The sequence below is a fragment of the Acipenser ruthenus genome, chromosome 27, assembly GCF_902713425.1.
Source record: "Acipenser ruthenus chromosome 27, fAciRut3.2 maternal haplotype, whole genome shotgun sequence".
Taxonomy (NCBI): Eukaryota; Metazoa; Chordata; class Actinopteri; order Acipenseriformes; family Acipenseridae; genus Acipenser; species Acipenser ruthenus.
The window spans coordinates 19,859,331-19,878,540 of record NC_081215.1 but is presented as its reverse complement, the minus strand read 5'-3'; the positions used below and the strand labels follow the sequence as shown (position 1 = coordinate 19,878,540).

At 35.3% G+C, this 19,210-nt stretch overlaps 1 protein-coding gene across 13 annotated transcripts in view; it reads right to left on the bottom strand.

Annotated features, from left to right (window-relative positions):
* LOC117432189 (transcription factor SOX-6-like) overlaps positions 1 to 19,210 on the bottom strand; it is a 182,245-nt gene that overhangs the window by 68,819 nt on the left and 94,216 nt on the right. For all 13 annotated transcript variants that reach the window (XM_059001812.1, XM_059001818.1, XM_059001813.1 and 10 more), the window contains one exon: positions 10,156 to 10,245. In XM_059001812.1, the coding sequence (XP_058857795.1) occupies positions 10,156 to 10,245 (90 nt within the window). The remainder of the gene's footprint in view (positions 1 to 10,155; positions 10,246 to 19,210) is intronic.

Here is a 19,210-nt window from a genome sequence, read left to right as displayed (position 1 = left end):
TGGTAACTTGCAGCCATCACAAATAACCAGAATCAATATTCGCAAAAGGGCTGCAGAGTTGGAGGAAGGTCTTCCAAACTGTCATTCTTATGCACACTTACTGGGTGTGCTGCCTTGCCAGTACAAAGCAGAGCTAACTCTACCTGCCAAATGGAATTCTGATTGGCTGATTTCAACAAAGCTTCTGAATTCTAGAATTACACAGATTTTTTTTGTTACAGTGTTTGTTAAGGATGTTGTTACAGTAATTCAGTACATATTTCTTCATAGTTTACAATGGCAAGATCATGGGGTTATTATAAGTGAAGCTGAAAATAAATTGAAATTCTTTTTTTTTCTTTTTTCCTCTGGTCACAAAAGATACATTCAAAATGAACTGCAAAAGTCTCCTCTGTGAAGGCTTATGTGATTATGCATCTAAAAAAAATACTATCCCTAGTAAATTAAATACAGTACAAGGTAAAACTTGTTTTCAAAACAATCAAATTAATTGTATAATCACCTCCTTTGAACAAGACAGTTCAAAATCCTGAGTAAAAATAAAACAACTAATCATAAAGATATTACCATGTCTATATGTAATGCCAGGTATGTAACTAAAAAAAAAACTAGATAAAAGAATAAATCATTTTAAGCCAAAGGAGCTTGGGGAAAGCCAATTTGATCTTTGTTTTTTTATTAACCAGTTTGTGAAGCAGTCATTTTTAAAAGCAACACAGGACTGACTAAGGTAGCAGCAATGGACAATGCCACAAATGTCATATTACCCCCCCTTCCCCCTCTAAAAGCTGAAACAACATTATAAAAAGAAATAAACTCACGGTACTCCCACCACTCCTGAAAATCCTGTTGCTGCAGAAAACGCTGCACAATAAACCAACTCAACTGATCAAGGGCCACAATGAAAAACCTGCAAGGTCTAACCCTGGGGCCTTGGTTTGGGGAGTGCTGGGCTGCACAAACACTAACAGAATATTAACAGAGAGCTCATTGTTTTGATGTTCCAGTGTGTTGTGGAGATCCTGCCTGCCCCCTATAAGAAGCAATAACAGGCTGGCTTTCTGATTTAAAGAGCCCCTTATTATTCTGAACACATTATTGGATAATTCCCTCTAAATTTAACACAGGTAAAATATTTGTGCATTTAGGGTGAAGAAATCAACTTGATTTCTGGTAATAAAATAAACAAGTTACAAATAAATGCTTAAAAGAAAGCAACAGTAAAAGGGTTGCAATAAGAGGTGTGAGCTTCCAAGTTGTTAAACAAATTGAAAACAACCAGAGGCTCAATAAAATGTATTTTGTCTGGACTGTAAATATTTATTCAAAATACCCTAACTATGACGCTTGCCTGTAGTAGCTTGCCAAACATTTATCAGCTGCACCCACTTGGTGTTTTAAATCGACGAGTACATGGGTTGTATAACCAAGGGAGGTTTGCGGATATGGGCCCAGGCTTCTTTAGCAAATATGGGTTTTAGCTTCTTAGATTAAGCAATCCCACAAGACCTGCTGAAAAATGATAATGCTGTGACCAGGGCCAAAGGAGGAGAGACAGCAGTGTGATACAGCAGCACAAAGAAACAGAATCTGATGATTTAAGTATCTTGACATATTTCTCTCATCATGCTCCTCCTGAGATTCTCATCTAGGGAGGGACAGGTATCCCTTGGTCTTTATTTAACAAAGTCTACGACTGATCATTTAAAGTATACACAATACACTAACTGCCAGGTGGCTAACAGTTTTCCATTGTGGTTTTATAATTTGTTTCAATAAGTTTGCAGTGTCAATACAAAGTCCCAGCAAACATGTACTGTTAAACTTCAGAAACACACCAGAGACCGCTACTGCCCCATCTCCCCCCAGCAAATGAAGACATGAACAAATAATAACTGAAAGTATAATAACTGTGTGAGAATAAAAATGGTCATACACCTTATTAAGTTCCATTCATTATTTCAATATGTTTTCAGGCTGGGCACCAACAAAACAAACAGTAGGCTACTGGCTCTTGATCTGTAAGTCTGTAACTGGAAATCTGCGGTCTGGGAATTTATTTTTAATATACCATCTATATTGTTACCGCTTAGACTCATAAGTGTTACAATGTGTGTGTGTGTGCAATGTAAAAGGGGGAGGGGGGGGGGGTGTTGAAAGAGAACTTGGAGTGAAGGAAACCTGTTTGATTTATGCACAAAAGTCTGGACCTTCTCTGAGCAAATCAGTCACCCACTGTATAAAAGCATACCACAAAACTGTATTTCCCATTGAATGAAGCTTTGCTGGTGAAACACTGAATTAATTTTGCTTAAGTAAAAGCCTATATTTTGCACCACTGAGCCCAAATTTTGCACTTGCCCTTTCTCACACTATTGAATAACAGATAGCAGATACAGAATAACATAACAACACACCTGCCAACAACAAATAAAATGTTCTCAGGGAACAAAATGGCTACCACTTTATATATTGCCTTTTAGTAAAATTGGACACATCTCTCCTGGTAAAGGAATCTATTTGGATCGTGTGTGTTTGAAATGGGAAGTGCATACCAGATGTAGTAAACAGTTTATACATGTCATTTTTTTATTTTTTACATTTCATGAACTTAAGAGAAAGCAACAACACAATGGCAGGTTAAAAGTGGAGCCTGTTTGATCTTTGCTGTCCAGAGGTCGCCCAGTCTAACCATTCTGCCTCCCTTTCCGCACATCAGATGCACTGTGATGTCTCCACATCAGAAGAACAGTTCAGTGTTTAGCATTTGCTAAATTGTCTGCTTTTAAATGCCACAAAGTAGGGCAGTAAAAAGCCAAACAGAAAAATAAAAATAAATAAACAGGAACAGAACCAGGGAAAAAAATCAACAATCAGGCCTTAGGTCTGCAGAGACAAAAGCCACTTTGTGACAAACAACATACATAGCTTCTAATTTGAGTTTCAAGTCCAGCACTAGGCAGAAAAAAAGCCAGCTTGCTACTTTGAAGTGTCCCAAGTGAATAATGAAGATAAAAGACTTAAGTATATATATATAAAAAAAGAAGAATCACAAAGCACTCCATTATCTTACAGGCCTCTGGTTAGGACAGCTGAACCATTATGACTAAGTTCTGAATGACTTTTTTAACGCAATAACACTGGAATTTCTTTGTTTCTGCATCAGTTGGCTATTGTTGATGCTCCCATATGCTGCTACCCCATCCTAAGTAAATTAAGAGTTTTATAAATGCTGCGATTGTGCTCACTTGTGCCCGGACGCAGACTGTGACATAGCTGGCATGCCTAGCGTGCAAAGAGCCTGGGCTGGTCTTCTGAAAATGGGAGAAATGAAAACGGAAAGTGAGGTCTCACTTTTTAATCCCTAGTGGGAAATAGCTGTTTATTTATTTTTTATTTTTTTAACACAATGGACAATAAATCTCTATTAAAATACAGTTTTTCCCTGTTTACAGATGAGAAAAAAAAAACGTGGAATTCCAAAAGAAATATTAACTTTGTCAATGGCACACCAGTTTGGATACTTTTGAAATATGTTTGCTACAGTACTTTTGTTATATTAGCTTTTATATAAATATATGTATTAATCTCAAGAAATGCCCATGATATATTCTCATAATTAAAAAAAAAAAACATTTTATTTTATTTAGACTATTTATTTTACTGTCAAAGTGGAAAATGACATGCAATATTGATTTTGTGGCATATATCATCTTATATCTGAAAAGAGATTCACATATTTATTTTGTTAAATGAATACTATGGGGTGCGTTGGCAATGCAGGAGGCAGCACTATAAACAACGTACATGACGCCATTAAGAATTGTCTAATTGCAACAGCACAGTGATATGTGTCTGCCCTCAGTTCTATGCTGTGCTGCTTGGCTCATGTGCTGACAAGCTGCAAATGGAATGTTACCAATGTTTAGAATTTCTTAAGTTTTTCTTTCTGTATCTTTTAAAACCGGAGCACATTTGAAACATATATTAAATGTAACTCTGCTGTTACAAGTTTTTACTCAATAAGATTGTAAAATCATGGGGATCAACTTTAATGATCTGAACAGCACATATTTATACTGCCTTCCTAAAACGTATAAACATGCTCTTTCGTGGACCTCATTTCCAATGTGCTTTAATGTATCTAGTGATGTTAATCAGGGGTCAATAAATCACAAAACCCCAGCAGCGTTAATACAGAGGTTTAGATCCTTTAAATACACCTTATTGTCTTAAATAACAACATTTTGTTGTACTTTTAAATCAAATCAATAGAAAAAAAAATGAAAAGGGCTATCTAATCTCTTAAACTCCTCCCTCTGCTATGATTTCTTAAGAGTGTTCCTTCCTAATTACACACTAAACCACAGGCATGAGTTTAAAAGATATAGCCAAATGGCAGCTAACAATGTACAGCCTTGGACTTCCATGAATTTAACTTATTATTTTCAAAGATTGAACTAGAAAAAGAATACTGTTGAACACACATGCAAATGTCCTTCCTTTCCGTGTGTCCCTCACCTGCACAAAAACCACAGTGGTAATTAAAACAAATAGCGACATAATAACTTATTTTCTATTTTTCTTCATGTGAACAAACCACAAAAAACCACAGCTTAAAACCATAAAGTTAAAACATCAATAGAGGATTATTAATAAGGATAACAGGCAGTACAGTGTAATAAATCATGTAAGGCCATTATAAAAATATGAATTCATTTTAACCACAATTTGATACTTCCATTGGTTGTGTTTAAATGCAGTTATAGATGCTTTTTAATGTCTTGTTCAAAAGGTAGGACATAATAATAATAATAATAATAATAATAATAATAATAATGTGGTATATTCAATTGTACATACAGTATCATGTTGGCACCTAAAATATTCTTTATATATTTTATGTAAGTCTTCTAGTCCTTTATAATCTAGCTGCCTACTAATGCTGCTAGCATGATACAAGCTGCTTTAAGCTTCCAAATAAAACATCACTACCAAGCCTAAGCATGGCCTCATCAACACGTCATAAGACAGCATGCAATCATATGAATCCTTTAAATGCTCAAATTAAAGTGTAAGATAACCTATGTGGTTAGTTTCATAAAATGTTTTTTAAAAAAGGGCAAAAGAAAAGAAAAGCATTAAGCTAATGCTAATAAAGACTTGGAAAGATCACTCACAATTTCCCAAACAACCACTGTAATGCATTTTAAAGCAATTACATGCAATTAGTTGCATTTGCATATGTTAATGCTGTTGAGAGTTTGCATATTCAACTCTGTAAATGCTTATTCTGTAGAGCTTTAAAAAGAAGCTGGGAGGCATTTTTGCAAATACTGCCATTCCAGCTCCCAAGTATTTTTATACATGCTTTATTTTTTCAAGATTCTTTTTACCTTTTCTGAATTGCTAGATGACACATAGTACAGCGTCAGAAGTTTAAAAATATAACCTTTACACGTCACCTAATATTAATAGCGACTAACAGTAATATAAAATCACACGCAGCAATGAAACTCTTAGCAGAACGTGCAATAATGTGAAGCCAATGCAGTTTCTTCGAAAGACGACAAACATTGTTTTTCAACATATAGAGATCTGTGTCCGCACTGACAAACTCACACCCTTGTGTGACACCGGCAAGGAGCAGTTTGAAATAAGTCCTCCTCCTTTTCCCCCCCATTACCCTTGGCAGTGATTATGACAGCCCCACTGTATGTGTATCTGCTAGTCAGTGTGCTCAGAATACATCTGATCTTGAAATGTCATTAAAATAATTCAGAGCAATGTCAAAAAAGAAAAAATAAACAACGCGGACTCAGACTGTTTTTGTGGTATCAACAGTCAACTAAAAAAATAGAGAGAGTATTTTTAGCATTTAGGTCATTCTTTTACCAATTTACCAATTAAAAAAACATTTTTTTTAAATTAAATAATCATGTTTTCAACTGAGCCCAGCTGTCTTTACAATCGCAGCTCAGTCAATATACTGTACTGTCCACACTCTGTCTTGGCTTAAAATGAAGCCCAGGTACCAGTAACATCAAATCAATCTCGAATGAATCCCTGCCAGGGTTTGACAGTAAAGAAGCTTGCAGTTATCAGATTGCTACAGGGCATTCAAGACACACTTTAGAACCGTCATGTTGAACATGTTAAATAATCGATTATTCTTCTCTAAGAAGGAATGATTTTGTAATGTACAGGGGCTGAGAATCTTTATTAAACCAACACTATATACAGTTTGTGTGTTTCAATTTAGGAACCACACATTTTTAATTCAGGAAATGCCAACCATTTTTAAGATTAAGAATACTGAAATATGACTGCTGAATTTTAAAAAGCCCTTTCAGAGAAAAAGTAAAAGGAACTCAATGTCCCTCAAGGCCAATGAATGACTGTGTTCAATGGAAACCGCATTGCAACACTGGAGGGTCTATACTCCAAAAGCTGCTTTTAGATTACATTAAAATGTACAGATCACATTGTGTAAACTATTTTTCTGACTGACACACCTTACATACAGATTATATCAAATGATATTCTCAGATTATATCATCCATTTCAACTACAGTACTACTAATAATAAAATGAGTATGGTTATTAATGATTTTTCAACATGTTTTCACGGGTTTATGTAAAAATGTAGAAAGTACCTGCAATACAGCTGCCATGAGAAACCTGGCAATATAACAACATTTTGAACATTATTAAAAACAGTTTACCAATCGAGAGCCAGTAATTAAGCAAGATTTAAGACTGCAGCCTTGTCTTGTGTCTGCTCCCTGCTCATGCTTTTTCTGTGGCTTGGAGAAGCTCCAGATTGAGTCGATGTGGTTTTGTATACGAGATCTCATCTCCTGATTCACCGTTTCTCTGTGACTGACAGTCCGATTCAGGTATGAAAACACACAGTTACCTGTGTAATTGGTATCTGAGCACTATGTGCCAAGGCGCGCTAATATGACACTTCAAAACAAGCGTGATTTACATTTCTGTGTTAACCCTTTCTGTTAAACATACAGTGCTGACAAAGAAATCTATCTACCACAATACAATTAATTATCACTCCTCCAAGTTGGTTGTTTACTGCAATTATCTATCTAGTTTCTGTTACTCTGGACTATGAAAATACCAGCAGGGTTTTTTATTCTTCACTCTTATATAGAAAAGGTTCTGAATGTATGCTTCAGATGTTGTGACCTGTAATTGGGTTATGCTTGAGTTAAGTTGTATTACAGCCAACAACAATTTGTATTTCTTTATATTCAGTCAAACACCACGTAATGACCAGGCATTGTAAATCAGAAAGGATTGCTAATTCAACATCCAGTCACTAATTACTCATTGAGAAAAAAATGTTTTGTATCATAAACTGAAAGCATCTCAAAGAAAGGGAAAAAATCATGACTAAAAATGTTTTCCAGCTGAGACAATGGCTGTATTACCGTTTCCTAAAATGTCAACAGCCATGACCCACACACCTCCACACAGCAACAACAGACCAACCACTACTGATTGGTTAACCAAAGTGTAAAATATGCAAAGAAGCTGAATTAAAAAACAACAATGAGGTCTTTATTATCTGTTGGGCTTTTGATTTTCGGTTTTAACCGATAAAAAACGATCCTCCCACCCGATACAAAAATAAATAAATCAGTGTATAGCCAAATAAACACCGGAAGACACTGGAAAAAAAAACCGGAAATGGTTACTCAATTCACATTGACTTCACCCCTTTCCCATTAAAAAAAAAATACTACAAAAAAACACCTTTCCGTGCAGTTGGGAATGTCCCTCCCTTCCTGACTCGTATCTATCCTTGATTCGTTCGGAATATTTTAAACCCACCCCAACTACTGAGTGGCAGCAAAATCTACATTTCTATTGGAGACTCCACTTGCGAGATTTGAAACGAGTTTACAATTACAGTAGAAGGCTTGTTCGCAGGATTTAAAGCTATATTACAGTTAGATAGTGAGAATTTAAAACAGAATTGCAAATTGTGGTGAAATGTAAAAAAATGCTTAGACACACAAAAACCCCAGAAGAATGTGGAAGACAGCAAAGAAAGGAAGGTACAACTAAGTGTGCAAGTACTGTCGAGTTACTACTATTGGTGACAGGAATAAACGCCCAAGCATTTTGAAAAGTAACCAAAAACAATCATTTCACACAGTATATAAAAAGCCCCCCCCCCGAAAAAAACAATGTACAAAAAAATTGAAAAAGCACCAGAAAAAAATTAAATTAATAAAAAAAACGAAAAACAGAAGTCCTAATTATATGTCACTGATTCAAAGAGACACTACAACATAAAAAACTGATCAGAATTTCATGTTTCATTACAATTATCTTTGAACATCAAAGGCAATCTTTTGTACTGATATAATAGTACTACAAAAGAAAAAAATATAGCAATGCCTTGGACTTCAGATATTGTTGATTGTCAGTAGGTACAGTTGCTGATTTTAGTTTTTTAATGTAGATAACACCCTTTATCTTACAGGGTCCTCCATTCATTTCATCCTACAGACGTGTTTGGCCTTTGTATTGATTTTAACCTCACAATGAATGCAGATTATGATTTATCATAACACTTTTAGCTCTTAATCATACAGTGTTTTCTGCTTTATTTTTTCTTTTTTTAAATTAAGAAGACCTTGTGTCTCCAACCCTGAGCTGCTTTTTAATTGCTAGCATTTACATCAGGCAGACTTCAAAAGAAGAGAAAGATGTGTTTGTAAAGGAGAACAGAAAGGAAAGCTTTGAAATGTCTACAGCCTTATGAAATGGTATGCTAATTAAAACCCTTGGACTGCAAGTTTGATATGATAACTATTTACATTTGTAACTTCTAATACACAGTCGGTTTCCTTGGAAATCAACAACACAGCCAATGTACTTTTTTTCTTTATTGTTTGTACCTGTATTGTTATCGACACCACCCTCGTACAACTGTACTTTATTAAATGAAGAAGCCTTTAGTGATCTTGCTTTGAAAAGAAACCTCATTTAAAATATGGTCACCAAACAGGCTTTGATGTACAGCAGCATTTGTTTTGCCATTTAAACTGGAGTAGATGAAACCTGTGTTTGTTACCATATTATTTATTGAGTTGACTAAGGTCTTGTCCACTAAATTCACATACTGTTAAGCTATATTTTTCTGTAGAGAAATCTACCACTAATAAAAATCATATCTAATAAAAAAATAAAATAAAAGCGGATTTCTTAAATCAGTGAAGCACAAGTAAATACAAGGTGTATCGTAACAGATAGATACGATAGTTAAAGAAAATGTATGTAGATTTAAGGAAATGACAATCCTCTAGAATTGTATTGCTCATTTCTTTGTAATATGCAATGACTGGTGGAGAATCTGGTATCACGCTGTACAATGTATCATACATGAAAACCCTGAGAGGCCAAAGATTTTAAACATTAGCACTTTTTAAGCTGAGTGACAATTACGTATTAAATTGCTTAACAATTGCAGTGATATTCGTTTATTTGGAAAGCAATCTTCCCTACAGATCCTGGAAATAAAATAACAGTTATTTAACCATACGACAGCATAACCGCTCATAAATTGAGATCATATGAAAATGCAGTAACTGCTCAGCTGGATCTCTGCCCAGCGATGCTGTTCCCTGAATAACACTGCCAGTTTAAGAACACAACGGCACCTCTCCAGGGTGTGAAAGGGTGCTCTCAGGTTATCTTGGATTGGTACAACGCCTTCCCACTGATAGTAAACAGCTCTCAGTAACAGCCTGTGCTTTGGACAGGCCTGTGAAACAGACAAACTTTGCAGAAACCACCTTCTCTTACAGTAAAGACAGATTTATACTAAAACTTGATCCATTGCTTTGGCTTAAAAGACTGTTCTTCCTCGAATAGCACCACTCAGAAATTCTTAAAAGACAGAATGACTATACTGTATATTAACCCCCCTCCCCATCCCCACCCACCCCAAAAAAATAAATAAATAAATGCAATAAATTATATCATTACTGCTACAGATGTGACAAAATGTGGCAGAATGTGGGACAGCTGTTTTAGTCACACTAATTCAACCCCTAAACCTGGCAGGAGAATAATAAAGACGTGTCTTCATTTTACATTCTTTCATAACACAACTAGAAATCCTACCTTTGATTTCACCAAGAAGTTCACTTGTGTTAAGTCTTTCCATTTTCTCTTTCCAGTCTTTGGAAAGAAGTTTATCCATGCAAGAAGATTCTAGAAGGAAAAGAAACAATTTTGTTTAAAACGCTATCAGGGCAAACAAATACACTCATGAATCGCCGCCATGTTTAGCCCCCTACATTCCACAGGCTTCTCAAAGGAAGATTGGATGCATTCTGTTCATATCCCAGTAATTATACCCAAATTCATTTTTACTGCAAAACATGGGTTGAATCGCGAGCACAGTGATTGATTTATGAGGCTTATTTCTTCTTTTGGAACAAGGCATGGTTCTGTGGAGTACATGTGTAAACAATCCACCATATGAAAGCCCTATCTTGTTGTACTAAATTACTAGCTGCAGGATATCATTCAAAGTTTAAGTAAAGTAGCAATCATTAGTCAAATGAGAATGCTATAATTACAAATGTTTACCTAACTTTATACATTTAATGGCATTAATTACATTGGTCTGCAGAATCTTTTACGCTTAGAAATGTATACCTGCAAAGTCTAACTTTTGCTACAAATCATGAACCCAATTGTTTGAATGATATTGAATAGGACAACTTTAATTCTTTGAAATGAAGCCCTCCTCCACTCAGGACCTACAGTAAATAACCCTGGCTGGCAAAACAAAATCACATGTACTAGTAACTGGTTTAAAATGGTTCAACTAACATTTAGATTGACTGTATATTCACTATTATATATTCCAGCCTTGGGAAATTTCCCACACTGGAGGTTTAAAAAGAAAACTAGTTGCCAAAAGTTTTAAATCTACTAAAGTTATTTATAACAGTGCCTGGGGTCCATTTATACCATATTACATTAAACAAGTATTTGTAAACGGTACATTTAGAAATTGATGGAATCAGTTTCTCTCACCTATTTATGGAACACTCGATAGAAAAGCATTGCACTGTCTATAGTAATTAGAAGCGACATAAAACCTTCAATCATCACAACGTGAGCCAAAAACTCAACCCGTTAAAACAGGATAAAGTCACAGAGTGCCATTTTTTCATTTGTATTATTCTAGCAGAGAGATAGTTTCAGTTGTAACTGAAGGACACTGGCAGGCCATTCATTCCTTTAAAGAAATAGATCATTTCAAAGAGCTAAAGTGTGCCTGCTCTGCTTCTCCACCCTCACATCTGTGTTTTTTTTTTCTTATTCAAAGGAGCAGAAGACTATCTACCTTGATAACCTCATAGAGGTCGATCAGAAGTGGTTGAGCAGAGATAAGCTGGACTACAAAGCGGCATAAAAACTGAGCGCAAGGTAAGAGATGAAATAGGTTTCTGTGTGAGCAGGGAGCATTGATGAAAACAATTAACATTTGTCCATGGGATAATTAATCAGCCAAGGAATGGCTGGAATCCGGTGTTCTGTTGTGAGGTCGGTGATAAAGAACATGTTGCTAACCATTGCATGCTGGGTCCTCAAGTGCTTTGCTCCAAATGGGGGTCAGGCTGTTCCCATCAAACATAGCTTTTTCGGCACTCTCACGGGCTCTCTGCACAACAGTATGATTCTGGCCAGGGCTGAACAAATATGTGATGACCTTCGCAAGAACCGAAGCAGAGGCCTGGCATTGAAGGAAGTTATTATGTGATATCTTTTAAAATGTCTATGCTGTGAAAACAATGTTGTCATTTATTGACACCATTCCGTATAGAAACAGACAAAATCTAAAATAGATCAATCTAAATGCCTCATCTTACACATAATACTGAAAACCTGTTTTAAAAAGCAGTGGAATTTGTAGTTCTTTTAAAAGCACTTATGATTGGCTGCCAAGAAACTGTGGATAGTTTACAGTACTATTCCACAATTCCAGTGGCTATTTAAGCCCCCAAATATTCAATCTTAATACATATGACATCAAGCAATAAGAGAAAACAAGGTACCACAGTGGTTAAAAGGCCCACAAGTCTGAAAAAACTGTCTGCCATCTCCCCAGTGTTACCACTGTCTCCAACACAGTTGATTCATGTTGCTTCACAAAAACCACAATAAGAAAAAAACATGGCTACCTTAGAACAAGATGAAATAAAAAATTACAATGCTTACCCCACTGTTCTAGTGAGCTGAAAAGTACAAATACAAATCAGTAGGTGCACATGTCAAACGTATTTTCTGACTATATCAAAATCTGATGTCTATTTATTGTATCTGTCTAACACCATATCCATCTACCAGTATCTTGTCCACCTACAGTCATGTTTCATTCTCATCTGCATAATGAAGTTGAAAGTATAACTATAAAAAATCTACACAATTACATTTTATTATTCAATTTTAGTAGACAATGTACAGTAGTGTCTGAAGAAAAATGGCATTGTATTTATATATTTTTTTTTTCAAAAGGCAGGCTTCCAGTTCTATAAAACTGCTGGCATGCTGTTAAGAGGAAATTTAAAAAGCCTCTACTGATCAGCTTTCAATGTATTTTTACGCACACAATATATGTGAATAAGTGAGCCCCACAGTGCTATTCTGAATATTCTCAGATTATATTTACAGCCTTAGGATGTGGTTTTCTTGAAATGACAGCTAAACACTTACTAGCATAAAAGAAACAAGCAACAAGATTTACTGTAAGCACTTAGCAAAGAAAAGAAAAAAAACTCTGAGCTACAGCTGCACCTAATTCAAACGGAAATCAAGAAGATGAATATTTACATTGATTTGATAAATAAATCTGACAGCTCTCAAGTATGAGGGGGGAGGGATGGGGGCAGCCTGAAGTGTATAATTTTACTGTAAATGGTGTGAACTTCTTCAGCATTGTTAAATTCAGTCTAGTGTCTTCAATAGTAGGGATATAATGATTGTATATGTTTTCCAAACGCAAATCATTGCCTTAACTGTGACCTTTCTTCTCTACACTTACTACCCCACCAGCTTCATAAAACAAAATCAAAGAGGGTGGGATACAAAGTGTAGCAACATAAGTGCTGAGTGGTTCAATGTTTTCAAGTGTGTTCTAAGGAGTGCCATCAAAAGAACTGGAAGCTGACATCTCATGTGAGATTTCGCCTCCCCAGTCGTTTCTGTTCTACGAGGAGAGGAGTTTGCCAATATTTAATCAAAAGATCTGGTAGAAATCCTGGCTGTGAGGTAAAGGGAAAAAAACAACTTAAATCTGGCACACACCTCACAACCCATCACAGGGCAGTCCCAACTTGACAGTCAACAGACCTGAATCCTGCTCAGTTCATAAACTAATCCACAGGTCTGCTAGTCATTCTTGCTGGTTTTGTATGGAAGCCTCATTGCCTGGCAGCTTTAGTTCCTGTTGTGCTTTTCAGTTAGTGTCCACCTTGAGCTAACCATTGGATATTCCTAAATAGAAATACTGGTATAAACTTATATCACACAAACTTCTTTATCTAAGTCTGTCGCCTGAGAATACTAAGGTTGTCTACCAAAACTGTGATGATAATAATAATAATAATAATAATAATAATAATAATAATAATAATAATAATAATAATAATAATAATAATAAATTGTTCTGTATTTAAATGTGTAGAAAACACCGTATTACTCCTCCAGTACCTGACAAAAGGCTACACTTGACCCAGATGGTCCACAAGTAATCTTTTTTGACTGTTTGGTTAAAAATTAAAACATTGATATGAATAAAACAGACACGCAGCTTTCAGCCGGTCACCCCTAAGAGAAAACAAAATCTTCTCATGACCTTCCTGAAAGAGCTGTCCTCCCAGACAGGTTTACTCCCTTTAAATGGACAAATATTTCCACATTTACACCAGCACACTGTTAAAAGAAAAGCAACAGGGGAAGGATTAAATCCGTGGAATTGCGCTCTGGTCAAAGAATGACTTTCCCATACAGTGGGGCACCGATATAAACATCAACACAGATGCTTCGTGAGACAGAGCTGAGCTTCTCAAGCACTTGATCATTAAGGAATGCACCAACTGTTTTAGATAATCCTGTGCCAGCTTCAATTCTGCTCCCACTCCCCTGTGGGAGTGGCCAATCTCTGTCCTGCTCCTAATTTTTTTTTTTTTTTTTTTTTTTACACTCCTCCAAAACCTTTTTTTTTTTTAAAACAGAGGAAAAATGTATTGTGTGCCAACCAATGCAAAGAAAGCATTGCCTTCCCAAGCAAAACAATGTCTTCAAATAATTAACCCTCTAAGACCCTTCTCTACCTAAAACTATCACAAAAATAAAATCAGGCATGATCATTTTCATCCCTTTGAAAGAAATGCATTGAAAAAAGTAAACCATCTCCATTATAATGCATTCTATAACCCTAATGAATAAATAACATCTAAACTCCTACCGCTCCTTACCTTCAATGGTGCTTTTCTATATATTTCTTCATTAAACTAGTAAGCAGTTGCCTAAAACAAACACCCAGTTAATGAGTCAGCTGGCTTGTTAAAAAAAAGTATGTTTATGTACGGTTGAAAATGATTCAACTTCACAAATGCAAATTCTTATAAAAAGAACTGTTTAAAGTGTCATTAATGATTTGTAAAAATATTACATATTTACGAAAATATTGGTTTGTTTACTCCGGTAAAACTAAAAATTCTAAAAATTCTTCAATTACATTGAAGACTTGACAGTGATAGGTGGCATTACGAAGTTATGATAATTGTTGCAGTTAACCTAAAATGGCACCAGAATTTATTTTGAAAAGTAATGCAAGGTTAGTTAACCTTGGAATGAAAATAAAATACTGTCCATAAACATGTAACATTCTATTTTAAGCTTTCTAAGCATTCTAGGCAACATTTGAATTTTCAATAAATTAATTAAGCAAAACTATATATTTTATTTAAATGTTTTCACCCAGAAATGTGTTTCTACTGACTCTAACTATCACTGTATGCCAGAACAAACTCTGACAGCTCAGAGATATATCCATTAGCTGCTGTCATAATAACTATTTACATGTTTTAAGAGAAAAACTCCTAGTTGCCGCATTAAAATATAACTTTTGGTATAACAGTCCTCACCATCTGAAAGGGTTAACATAATTTAAAGTTCACAAGAAAGAATGTCAGGCTCTCAGATACAAATTAAGAAACCACTTCAAACTAGGATGAGAATGGAATGAAAACAATAGCTCATATCTCTTTTTTTTATTTACATTTTCCCAAGGTCTTAGTGGTATACCAAGCAGCCCTTTCTAGGACACTGTGGAGCACGGGCACTGTGAACTCAAGGCTCAGCTGGGAATCTAGCAACTTCTGGAACCCCTGTGACAGACTTTCCTTGACACTGGAAAGCAAAGGAAACTGGACTTGGCAAACTATCACTTCAGCAGCGACAGCTGTATTCACTGTTCAGAAATAAAAAATAAATGTTCAAAATGTTTTCTTTTTTAAATAACTTGAAATTACCATTGCAAATGAATAATCTGCAATTGAGTGACCCTTACAAGAATGGTATCTAGTGGTCTCTGTACTCTATGTATAATTTTTAAAACAACATGACAGGCCTTAATACAGATTTTGTACAATGTACAGTCCGAACAACGATATACAATGGTCAACTGCCTAAATGTACAGACTGTACATGTAAATACATTTTGAAGAGATGCATTTACAACTAAAACACAAGACAGTCTTTGAAGCAATACAAAACCACATTACATCATTACCTAATCCAAATAATGTTCTTACAGGGCCAAATTTCAGTCTCTGTTCTGAACCTGGCAAAAGTTGATTGGAAACTCTTAATTGTAACATGAACAGGATGCAAAGTGAATTCCAGGGGTAATGACCATTCCCTATTCCATTCTTTGGTGTATCAATGCAGATTTCATCACCTGGCTTTACCTTGTGCCAAAACCAAATGTTGTACACCAACCGCAATAAAGCTATACCTCCATGTTCAGTATTGTCTCTCGATAACTGTGCCAGCGCTCACAACAACCTTCCCAGTTGAACAAGCCATTCTTCTAAAAAATCAAAGATTTCCCGTATTCACTTTCAAGTAAGGCCTAGGCAAGCATCGTCGCTGGTATTTGTTTGTATTGATATTTTTAGCAAATAAAAGCATCCATTTTTCAAAGATTCCCCCTGCCCACTCCCCACAGATGAAATGTACTACTGGTTACACATAATAAAATAACGCTAGAACGGAAGTGTGTTCCCATCAGCTAGTTAATAACCTGGACAAAAGAAAAAATACAGTTTAAAGCAGCATGCAGCACCAAGACAGCACTAACCACATTCTTTAAAATTAGGCAGGTGCACGCCAAAACATCCTAATAAAATCACATCAAAATTAAATGAAGATGAATTTGCCTGAAGAAAGATATGATTTAAAACTGTATCATGTCTACTTTTGCATTTAACTGGCAGACAAAATTGGCACACAACTGGGATATTAGCCAGAAACAGATTATGATATACATGTCATGCATTACCTTGTTCCAAGTGGAAATTTTTGCAACAACTGCTCCTCAAAAGTGTTTTTAAATCCATTCCGGTAACTCTTGGCTGAACAAAAAAAAAAAAAAAAAAAAAAAAAACACATAATCTTGAACTCTCACTGATCTGTTCTGGTAACAAATTATATTTCTAGTTAACTGACCTGCCCATTTAAAGTGACAAAAACCAAAACACAATAAGATCAGTAAATACTTAGCAGCTCTTTTTGTAGCATGTACTAACATGAAAACAAAAGACTGGTCAGTTGCTACCACCAACACAACAGCACTGTGTAATTGTGCATAAGTGTGTGCTGAAGATATCCAATATGATGGTCCCTACGGTAGATACATAAAATGGTGGGGTACTAAGTCATTATTATAACTGTACCAATAAATGTTAAGTCTTGAGAAATAGTGCATTATAATATCATTGATGTTTTTATTTTTTTCATGAGCCTAGCTATACTTTTCTGAGCTGCCATAATATTAAAAACTGGCTGAACCAACATGAAAGCGTCATGCCACTAATAAACAGTGCATCATTACTGAAATGAACAGAAAAAACAAACCACTTTCCTTCAAATAGTACCATGACCTAAACCTACAAAAATACATGTAAATACTCTATCCACTTATTCTGTAGGAACAGCATGGAACATTGGTACAATTGTGGCTCTATCTTGCACATTTTTATTATCACTACCAGTGGTTGGCAGAATATCTTTTTTTTTTTTTGATAACCATTCTTAGAGTGCGCTAAAATAAATGTGACAGGATTTTCTGTTTAAATTAAACAATAAAATGTCCATGGTCACAGTATTGTTTTTTTGACCCAAACGATATATCATGCAGGGTCATTTTCCTTTGACAAGGTTTCCTTGCAGCAGCCTTAAACATTTTCTTTTTCTCAAGCGGTTACCAAACCATCCTCGTGCTGCAATTGAAAGCAGTCACTTTAAGCTCCGCCCACTGGCAGACCGCCAACACATCTGCCAGGGACACTGAAGACTTTCGTGTGCTATTGTAATCCCCCTACAACAGGAACAAGACTCTCACGCTGGTCAAAACCTTTCTGCTGCAACCATTAATTATCTAAAAAGATTTAGAATCCCAAGAAGGACCATGTAAGAAAACAGCCAGGGCTCGAATATGGACAAGTTTATGAGGTGCATGAAATGTAATTTACTGTGTGTGTCATAGCTGTACTTTCATGGACTTCTTGGTATCCTGAGCTCTAAATCTAATGTATAACTGAAAAAATATATATCATTAATATATGTGTTCCATGTTCAGAGGTTAAAGCCTACAGAATAGAAATGGTTTCATCTGAAATCTGTAAAGCCATATACGGTACTGTAGTACTCAACTTACTTTTTGTAAGTTTTTTGTCAGAAGGAAAACAAATCGTATGTATTGGTATTGCTATTATGTTACACAGCTGTTTTGTAACCTGGATGAAAAAAAAAAAAAACAGATTTACCAAACAAAGTAAAGAACTATACTTTTAATGGTCCAATTTATATAGAGCTTTAAAAGCATAGATACAGTAAATCCCTTTACAATTGTTCAAAAGGACTAAACCGGCATCTTTTATTTAGATTTTCCTGACTAATCTGATACAGTGGGAAAACTCCCTAACAAGGGCTGGTCAACCAATATTTTTGCAATGAGCCCTGTGTGCAGAGCAACCATGCCTCCCAAGTTTAAAAACTCCACATGGTGCTACATGGCGATTGTAGGCTCTTAAAGATTGCGGTTTTCATAGACGAATTGTTACTAACTGTGATTTCAAATTTGAGTGTTAGAAAAAATTTCTCTACATTGTCCACTTTAGCTGTCATCGATTGGTCCAGTAGATATAGCAGTAACTCAATGGTTACCATCATTAAGTCTCGACCAACTACTAGTCAGTCACACATAGCTTCTGAAGAAACTGAGATAGATAGAGATATATATATTAAACAAACAATCAGTGCCCACTATGATATATCATCCAGGACTATGATATATTCTAATGTCAAGTCAGGCCTCTATAAATCACTTGCTGGACAAATTTGGAACACGCTCTTACCCATGGAATCATTAAATCAAACAAGAATTCTCAAGAGAACCAGTTAATGGTCAAATCAATGGCTAACTGACATTTAACATACAAATGTGTTTTTTTATTACAAACTGTTACCGTGTAAAACCATTCACAGTGATCAAACTGAAGGAATAACATCGACAGATATTTACTAAAATAAAACATTATTTTGTTTTTACTTCTTGCATAATTTTGAGTACTTCCATCAGTATAAAAGTACTGTTCCTAGTGTTCCTAGTAAACTTGTTAAGTTGCAGTATATATATATATATATATATATATATATATATATATATATATATATATATATATATATATATATATATACACATACACACAAGGCACAGTAATCACAGATCTAATTTTATTTAAAAAAATAACAATAAAAATAATACTGTTCGGCAAAAAAATACTTTGCAACAACAGCTTAAGATGTTATTATCTTTAGGAATCCAAGTTTCCGCTCCACAATGAGTTCATATACTGTATCATTATTAATTTAT